Here is a 10,428-nt window from a genome sequence, read left to right as displayed (position 1 = left end):
AAACACTAGTGAAACTTTACAACTGGGCGAGGCCCCGTGGTTTTTCCCATTTTTGGGTTTTCCACGTAAAAACTCTTGGTGTTCACTCCCTTTTTTCTGTTTGTGTGTTAAACTTACGTGCAACGCTCGGACGCGAATTTACAAACTCTACCGCCGCGTATTCTCTGACACGCAACAAAAGCTAAAGCTCTTATCTTTAAATCTTTTTTGCTTGGATTGCTTAGCTGATGATCTACCTTGAATTGCTCAGAGTTATAGGCTTGTTTGATTTGCTTGTATCTTAAGCTTCATTTTAGTCCTGTATTTTCTCTAAACATCTTTAACACTTAAGTTTTCTCTTCCTAGTTTATACCTAAAATGTTAATTCAAATATGTGCGTATATCTATATTAATCATTGTTAGCTCAAATTAAATCATATTTATTATCATCAAAATGTTTAATATCAATTTATGCTCATGAGGTTAGCATTTAAGGCATAACTTCACCATTTTCAATAAGATATATTTCTATAAACAGTACCCATAATCTTATAATTATTATTAAAGATAGAAAAATAATGTTTTTTAGTTTTAGCATCTTCTTGGGAGATTGATTCTCTATTCTAGTGTTACATCATACTTTCTTCCTCTGCACCTACCTTCCTTCCTTTTACGCTATTTAGTTCTAACTCAAGAATAATCCATGCTTCCTCCATGAATCCACAACATCCTTTTGCTTGAGTTTTCTGATCCTCCATATGAAGTCTAGAGCCTAGGAGCTATTAAACATGAACATGGAGTTACACTCAATCTCTATTCGTTAGAGGGTCCTAAAAAGCATGTTGTGGAACCGCTAGAGCACTACTTGTCAGATCGATAACTTAGAGTGCTTGTCAAGTTCATTAATATTATATTTCTCTAGTTGCCAAGAAATCATGATAGTGACTAGCCCACAGTTGGAAAAGATAGCGAAAATTTCCTAGTGCTCTTATTTTAGCACGCAACCACATTCACATCTCTTTTACTCTTTTGTATCTATCGTTCATTCCCGTGTATCGCGCTGGCACTTTAATGAATTATATTGGCACTTGTGTCTCACACTAAGTTTTAACCCAACTGACTTATTCACATAACAAAGTTACATCATTCGGCATATCAACCCAAAAATATTCCCTCTATAGCAATTACATTATATCCACACACGCTTTTATCGTGCAAATCTTGAGCAGCTCGTGCTAATATAATCCCCGCATCTCTTATTTCATGCTTATCCTGCAAATACCTATACTATCCCCACCCACAAATCAGCTCACGTCCCACAACTACCTTTGTTGACTGGCATCACCCATTACTCTCTTGCTTCTATTGCAAGCCCTCCTTATATCCTCAAACCCATCGCCCATCTCTATGCGAGTCATTTTGAGCGATATTTCAACTCTATAAAGTAGAGTTTTTCATGCCAAGAGAATTGATACAGTCCAAGTATACTTTAGCGTTTAGTAATATAGTATATTTTTAGAGAATCATGTGATCATTTTAAGTTTATAATTAGTTATTTAAATATCATTTATAATTTAGAAACAGTTTAACATCTCTATACTTGCATAGAGGAAAGCTGTTTTATTTTTGTAATAAGGCCTATTTCTATAAATAGTGTGTACATAATCTTGAAATTGAAGTAGTTAAAAATGAAAATAAAGGTGAAGTGACCCATGACCTATCCGTTGAAGGAGAGACTTGTATCTTTATGGTCATGAGTTTCAGCCAAGCACTTTATGATTTATCACTTCAGTATTTTCTTAAAAAAAAGTTGGAATAAAGTTTTTTCTTTTCTTTTCTGGGCATTCCCTCTATGAATTGATTCTCCCTTCCCACTTTTTCTTCGTTCTTTCTACAGCGTCTTCTCTTTTGAGACGCTAACGCTCAGTCATCTAGTCTACTCAATGCATATTTCCCTTTATGTAGTTTCTCAATATTCAGTTCTATTGCCTTTCGTTTAAGTACACCAATCACTTAATGCAGACTTATCCATTCAATTATTTTTTCAGTCAAGCTAGTATTCTTTCTGACAGATTTTCAAACATAAACGAAAACAAATGTTGGATCAATTTTCCATCTTTGAAAATTTAATCATCATTTTCATTTCTTAAAATTTATGGAGAGTTTATTTGCAGTTGGCCGTGATGTCTGCATTTCTTGGTTCAGACCAACTGGCAGTAGAGAATATGCTTGCAACTGATTCAGATGTGCGACCTTGGGTTGAGAAGTACCAGCGCAGTCGAGAAACTGTTTCTCAAACTGACTATGAGGTTAGATTGATTTAAATTTGTTTTGGCACTTTGAAATATATATCCTTTTGTTTATACAAACAATCAATCTGTATCTTCTTTTCGGACGAACTGCATATATTCTCATCAGTAATTTTGACAGCTTCTCTTCTGGTTAAACATAGTTGATTGTTTTCTTGTTCTTGTATTCTCCATACGATCTAGTAATTTGTTTTCTTTGACAGGTTGATCTCATAACAACTCTTACAAAATTAAGCTCCCTAGGTCAGCAAATAAACTACGAAGCCTACACATATCCAGTTCAAAAGATCCAGTTGAGTAAACTCAAATTATGAGAAGCTCGTGACACAGTTGAAGTTTTATTTATTTATTTTTTCTTTTTCCTTTTCTGTGCTCAAAATTTTGAGCTATCCGTTCTATTTCTATCTACCAGTGAATTAACTGAAGTGCTCTTATCTTTATTATGCTTGTTTTATCAACTAATGCAATCATTCTTGTTATTGTCATCTTTATCTTGTGAAAGAAGTATAGTTCCGGTTGTTATTGTCATCTTCATCTTGTGAAAGAAGTATAGTTCCGGTTGTCATTTTGGATCGTCAACCCTTACACTTTTTAAGGCAACATTTTAAAATTTTCACAATAAAAAATAAGCAGCTGTGGTGCACCTAAAATCTTTGACTTTGTTTGGAACAGCTTTGTTACTGTTTATGAAGCAGTTCATTAGTAAAATTTTTTTTTTGAATTTAAAAATTTTGTATTAGAAAGCTGCTTCATAAAATAGGAAGAAAATGGTTTCAAATAAAGCTTTTAAATTTCGTGAACCCCTTGAAAGTATAAAAAAATTCCATCGCGTTACGAAATATCAGCAATCCCATACGCTTCTTTCCAAGAATCCTATATTTCCTTCTTGTCGTACTTCTGTATAAAGTTTGCCAAGGTAATATGCAAGCGCTTGGTGGATGAATTTGGTGGGACTGAGTCACTCAGCAAAGATAACTTCCCTTCTATAAATATGAATAACATATAGGGAGATGAATGCTACATTACGCTTCCAAATATTTTTAGGACATGAGATGCCAATACCATTTTAGAGGCATAAAAAAATGAGCTATCATAGATTAACTTATTTCCCTACCTTAAGACAGGTTCAATGATTGTGTATGTGGTTTGTTTTTTTTTCTCAACTGTTTCAACAGGCATTGATAAGAAAATATACGGAGATCACATCACTTCCTGTAATAAATTTCAAATCCAGAGCAAAAAATATATATTTTTTTTATTGGAAGAGAAGTTAAAACGAGCCGGCATTGCACACAGGACAATGCACATTTCGTCGGGGTGTGAAATAAATGTTTTTTTAATCACACTTTGAGTGATCGTTAATTATATCAAAATAAGTCAGATCAGTCCAAAATAACGTGAAATTAATTTCAGAATTTTGAAGGAGTCTAAAGTGATTCAGATTTTGATTATCATTAGCTTATCTAGGGGTGTCAATTTCGGGTCACGGGTCGGGTTCGGGTCGAACCCAGAACTGACCCGGGTTCGAACGGGTCAACCCTAACCCGACCCGGGCAGACAAACGGGTCGGAAAACCGAACCCGGACCCGACCCGGCGGGTTGCCGGGTTGACACGACCCGACCCGGTTAGGGTGGCCGGCGCCGGAACGGCGGCGGCGAATGGCGGCACGTCACGCTTCGCACGATGCATGTCGTTGCCCACGTCGCTCGTCCTCTCCATGACCTCTACCCTTGTCATTAAAAAGGAGAAGAGACAAGGGCTTCGAGGCTGCTCGGCTTCGCTCCTTCTATGACTTCCCTTTCGATTGGATCGAAAGTTACGATACTTTGATCGGAAGTAACGATCGAAGCTCGCTTGCAGTGAGCCCATTCGTGTGCTTCTCCGGTCCTTCCGTGGTTGGATGACTTCGCTCCTTCGACGACTTTGCCTTCCCTGCGGATCTGAAGTTACGACACTTTGGTCGGAAGCTACATGGGAGCTCGCTCGCTGTGGAGGAAACTTTCTCCCTCGCATCGCTACTTCGGCTCCTTCTTAGTTGTTCGACTTCGCCCCGACGACCTTCCCTTCCAGTCGGATCGGGAGTTACGACATTTTTATCCGAAGCGACATTGGGAACTCGCTTGCTTGGAAGGTGACTTTCTCCCTTCTCGCGAGCTTATTCGGCTCCTTCGCTGTTGTTCGACTTCACTACTACTACATCCCTTCCTGTCGGTTCGAAAGTTCCGACATTTTGATTGGAAGCAAGAACTGGAGCTCGCTCTCTGTGAAGGTATATTTCTTCCCTTCGTGTGCTTATTCAGTTAAACATGCATAAATCCAGTTGCTGAATGGCCCCTTGGAGCAAAGCAAAGAGGAAAATAGAGGATTTAAGTCTAATCCTACTCAAATCATGTTCTAATCCAGCTTTAATCATGTAATCCTTTTAATAGTTTTAGTTAATTAATATTAATTATAATTAATATTAATTATAACTAATTTTATTTTAATTTTAATTAATTATCATTAAATATCATTAATTATAATTAATTAGAGATTATTATAATTAATTATTTTTAAATTTTAATTAATTAATATTATTATGATTAATTATAATTAATCAAAGTTAGTTTTAATTAATCATTATTAATATTAATTAATTATTCTTAAACATGATTAATTATAATCACTTTAAGATTATTATAATTAATTATTCTTAACTATAATTAATTAATATTAATCATAATTAGTTATAGTTAAATAAGATTAATTTTAATTAATTATTAATTTGATTAATTATTATTAATTATAATTAATTAAAGTTAATTACAATTAATTATTTTTAAATTTTAATTAATTACTATTAATCATAATTAATTATAATTAACTAAAATCTTAAAAAAAGGAAAGAAGAGAAGCAATGTGCCCCTCTCTCTTTCCCTTGCTCGATCCGCATGCTGACAACCCCGCGAAGGTATGAATTCTTCCAAACTTAGATTCTTGCTCTCGAAGTTCGTGGTGCACCGGAAAACTACCTATTCATGCCTTTATTGTGCGTGGTGGGATAGGACTCCGGTGTGGCTCCTACGATGAGACGGGTAATCACCTAAAAGCCTCACTCCGGTGTTCGTGGCGCACCAAAAAATCGCCTATACAAGCCTTTATTGTGTGTGGTGGGATGGGACCCTAGTGCGACACCTGTGACAAGGCGGGGTCACTTATAAGTACCCATGAGCGGGGGGAAAGCCAACTATTTTTCTAAACAGGTACATTTGAAGACCCCATACACCTGTTTATTGCGTGTGATGGGAATGAAGACCACGGCCGTAGTGTCTAAGGACACCTATCATACATGCCTTTATTGCGCGTGTGGGAAAGCCTTGTTTCTCATAATTTCCCCTAAACAGGGGAGACGTCGGGAGGCTGCCAAAATTTTGGGTGAACATAAGACCACACTTGAACCTGATATGGACTCAAATGAATACAAACTAGTGGACTTAAGCATGAACTACAAGACTTGTATTTGAACACAAATCAAATGATTAATCAAGACTTGAACCTAAATAAAATAAGTTTAAACTTGAACCAGATTTGAATATCAAGTGAACATAATTTGAACTCAAGTAAAGACTTGAGTTGGACCATAGGGTACTTTAACAAGAACCTAAAATTTCAAGAACAATAGGAACTCGAACTGTACATCATCAAGTGAAACTTGGACTTGAATGTGACATAGTGCATATGCACTTGACTTGCAAACGAAATTAAAATGAGAACTTGAACCTCAATGAACCATGTCTTAAATATAAAATCAACTTAAAAATAAGCTTGAGCAAATGATGTTGAATTGGATTCGGATGCAAATAATAAACAACTTGAACTTGAGTCCGATCGCAGGAGACTTGAATAGCATAAAATATAAAGAACTTGTACGGAACACAGGACTGGGCCTTGGATGAATAGGCAAATCAAAGTCTAAATGCATTATGGTCATCCTAGTGAACAGCAAGTGTTCAACTACCATGATGACTTTCATCGATTAGCCATGTGTAGATTAGTTGCAAGTGGAAGCATAATGATATTTCAGTGAACAACACATGTGCAAGATGAGTTGAAGATGAAAACCAAGTAATCACCAATAAGAAGAAAGGACTTGTGGATCCAAACTTGAACTATAGTTAGAAAATCAAAATTTAATTTGATCTATCTTAAGATCACAAGTATCGATCATTAAATTTGGCGAGCATGTGGAAATAAGGTGTTCATGATCATACCCTGTCTACAAACAATTCATCTCAATAATGAAGGATACACAGTGGATACGATGGGTCCTTCACATAACTACAGTGTGTTGTCTATAAATGAAGTCAATATGACAACCATAAATGAACAATGAATGTAACAGCCTCCTCACATTCAACATCATATAGTCTGCAAATGAACACAACCACATGTAAGTCAATGTATACGAGGAGAATATGCAATGAATGCAATTCACTGGGAAGCTAAACATTGATTTACATATGGGTATACTAACTTATTGACAAACAACAAAGTCATAAATAAATACACACAGTGCAACATGTGATGATTGTTGACCTCATTATTCGAGGTCAATTTCCCCGGACTCAATTCTAGCACCTAGGTCTTCGTAGCCTAGAATAGACGTCAACCGTAGGATTTCCCTTAGGTGGATACCTATTGACGTAGCATCGACTCGAACCTATCACTCAACTCAAATCAGGCTCGATTTTTTGATTCGTTGATGTCGATCGACTCAATCTAATTTATTTTCGATCAAATTGATACATTATTGAGCTCAAAATCAACTCACCAATCAAATCAAAATCAAATCAAATTAACTCAAATTGAATTCGATTTCAATGGCTCCGATTAACCCATTTTGACTCGTCACAAGTATATGTATAATAATAATTGATACGTCATCAAAAATTATCTTAATAGGGCACGAATCTCGATGCAAAATTAAGTTTGGAATGTTCAAAAATTAATTCGGAGACCATCCGAACTCCGATTTCAGTAAACTTACAGTCGAACTGAGCGTCTCAGGAATACAAACCCAATGACACCAAAATCAACCCAATCCGAGCCCAAATGAGTCCAAATCAAGGGCTCAAAGCATTGTCTGAAGGTTCAAACCACAATTTGAGTTACCAAACGATCTCCGATTTTGACGAGCTTATACTCGAATCGAACGGCTCGACGAGACGAATCCAACGAGCTCAAGATCACCAAATTCCGAAATCATTAAGGCCTTCAAATATCCAACGAACGGTCCACGGTCAAAGGGTTTAGCAACAACCCATAACCACCCACTCTCCCTCTCCCTCAACCCATAACCACCCACTCTCCCTCTCCCTCAACCCAAAAAACGTCCAAACCTCCCTCCTCTCATCCAATGAGGGCATCCAAGCCGTCGTCCTTCCTAATGAACACATCAAGCCCCCTCCTCCGCTCCTAACAGCAGTTGCAGCCGAGGCAAATCACTTCTAAATCTTGGGATAATTTCTTCTACATCCTCTCCATCTTCTTCTTCTCATCATTCTTTTGATTTATAGTCAAAATTCCTAAGGAGTTGAAGTTGATCTTTTTTTTTTTTAAATATAGAAGATTTCTTGAACTCATTTTCTTTAAGTTTACTAATGTTAGTAGTTCCCACTCTTTGTCCTTCAATATGAATCTTGACAGTGAAATGAAAAAATTATTATGGTTTCTCTATATTAACATAGTAACATTCCTATCTCAATATAATCAAGGTGACCTTTTGTAAAAGGTTATATAATGTCATGTTCTTGAGACTTATACAAATTTGTTGAAATAAGAATGCTTTTTGGTTGGAAAACTTCATTAGATTTTGGAAAGTAATGAACGTTAATTTTAAATCTTTCCTGAATTGTAATATATGTATGAATTATCTATTTGAAGGGTTGAAGATGTGGAGTTGTGTAAAGGTAATTGTGTGTTGTTGAAGCAAAATTGGTTTGTTTTGGAAAAGTGGAACTTATGTTTGTTTCGAAAAGTATGAATGTTTTTGCAAAAGTTAAAAGTTGCATATGAATAAGTGAAGATAAAGTATGGAAATAGTATGTACTAGAAGTTATTAAGAGGTTAGTTAAGGTGGAAAAGAAATTTTGTAATGTTAATAGTTAGGAAAATAGGTGTATAGTTTAAGAAGTGATTTTTGTAGATTGAGAAGGGAAAAGTGAAATGCGTTTGTTAATGGATTGAAGTAATATGTAAATAAGAAAATGTGCGTATGATTGTTGAAAAGTTGTGTTCTGTATAAATGGTGAAGTTAGGAGTCTTCATGTGGAAAATGCTAAGTGTTTGGGTATGGAAGGAGGAGTGACTTATATGTTTTGGAAGAAAGTAATATAATGACTTATGTATGGAAGCAGAGTAAATTGTGTATCTTTGGAAAGTTTTGGGAAGTAAGTTGTGTGTCTAATGATGAAAGATGATATGATAAAGCGTGAAAATTATGTTATGTAAAAGGTATATTCATTTTATGTAGTGGTTTTGAGAGAAAGGATGAATGTTGAAGCTTTGTTTTTCTTTCATGTAAGAAACAGTCGTCTTCTAGAAATGGGAAAGAGTGATTTTAGGGGAAAAAGTAAAATGTGTTTGAAAAATGGAATTTTTAGGTTTTGAAAAAGATAAAAGCGTATGTATTTTGAAAAGTGAGACTGATGTGGAAGTACTAAGATGAAAGTGTATGTGTGTGAGCTTTAACTTAGTGAAGTATATGTGATTGTAGAAAATTGTAAAGGTGAAAGCGAAAGTTAAAATTTTAAGGGTGGTGAATATAATTTGGACCTTGTGTAAAAATGGCAGATGGCATTTTGAATTTTGTGTGTGAAGTGGAATTGAATGAAGTTTGGAAGAGAGATGAGAGTAGTTGTGTTAAAGAATGAGTTAGTTTGAAATTTATTAGAAAGATAAAGTTGTGAAGAAATGTGTTTTTTTTAGAAGATGAAAGGTTCCAAAAGCAACACCCATCAATTCCGTACTGGTGTTCAGAGCCCGAGAAATGGGGTACTTGTTCATTTTTCAGTAACTTGTCAAATTATTTTTATTACTCATTATTATTAAAATATGCTTCTAATCCCTGTTTTTCGCTTTCTATTTTCTTCCTCTCTTTATATCGGGACATGACTGCGTGAGGAATGAGTACCGTGCGAAAGTGGAACAAAAGGACAAGGAGCTAATACGTCAGTCGCCTCTATTCCAGGGAGTGCGTAGATGGTGCTACGGGGGAAATCACCACCGGTCGTAGCCCCGGTGAACATGGAGTATTTCTAAACTTAGAAAACCTTTTAGGGACTCTCCATTGATGTGGTTGTGGCTGGAACCTTCCTTTTAGGTCCCTGTTAGTAACTCATTATAGGGAACTTAACTTTTTGCTCTTTATTTTGATCCCAAAACCTTTATACATGACGAAAGTCTAAGGGTTAGTAATAACAAAATTTTACCGCCATATAGATAGTAGTGACACTTAAGGACAGAAAATTAAGGACCGGTGAGTCTTAGCGAAACTCTAGACTTAGAGAATGCATGTACACTTTTAGGTTACAGACATATATAAATAAATAAAATTTAGTGACATCTTTATCACTTATAATTATTTTTTTTGATTTAGTGTTATTTTTAACCATTAAATTTACAAAACTAAAAAATCTTTAGTAACTAATTTGATTTAGGTATATACAAACCACACTTTAATATATACACACACTTAGAATTGTTTGTTAGGACAACCGACTTTCTAGTTTAGGTTAGGGTTCCCGGTGTTTATTTCCTTACTGAGCTGTGACGAGCGCTTTTCCTCGAGTTTCATTGCATGTGTTAAATTGTTGGTGTGTTTGTTTATTTATTTTATTGCACTCTGTGTTATGATTTGACTGACGATTAGATTACCCATAGGTTAGGCGATCTGAATTGTTAAGATTTTCGCAGGGGGCCACACTCATGCCAGGGACGAAGAAGGGGCTAAATTATCAAAAATTTTTATAAATGCTACAGAATCTCAGTTGCTAGACCCCAAAATAAGAAAGAGGTGGCCAAAGTGTGGTAAGTGATTTAATTTAAATTTGCAATATATAATTGCTTGGGATGATTTTTATTTAAAATGTTTAGGATACC

The 10,428-nt window shown here is 35.5% G+C and overlaps 1 protein-coding gene across 1 annotated transcript in view; it reads left to right on the top strand.

The window, feature by feature from the left end:
• Positions 1–2,816, top strand: part of LOC110101780 (thylakoid lumenal 29 kDa protein, chloroplastic) — a 39,349-nt gene extending 36,533 nt beyond the window's left edge. Inside the window, exons 10-11 of the mRNA XM_020829842.2 lie at positions 2,154–2,288; positions 2,492–2,816. Coding sequence (XP_020685501.1) covers positions 2,154–2,288; positions 2,492–2,602 — 246 coding nt within the window. The 3' untranslated portion in view covers positions 2,603–2,816. The remainder of the gene's footprint in view (positions 1–2,153; positions 2,289–2,491) is intronic.
• Positions 2,817–10,428: the final 7,612 nt, after the last annotated feature.

This window comes from Dendrobium catenatum, unplaced genomic scaffold (assembly GCF_001605985.2).
Source record: "Dendrobium catenatum unplaced genomic scaffold, ASM160598v2 original_scaffold_67303, whole genome shotgun sequence".
NCBI lineage: Eukaryota > Viridiplantae > Streptophyta > Magnoliopsida > Asparagales > Orchidaceae > Dendrobium > Dendrobium catenatum.
Note: the sequence above shows the minus strand (reverse complement) of the source record. Positions and strands in the feature narration are given on the sequence as shown.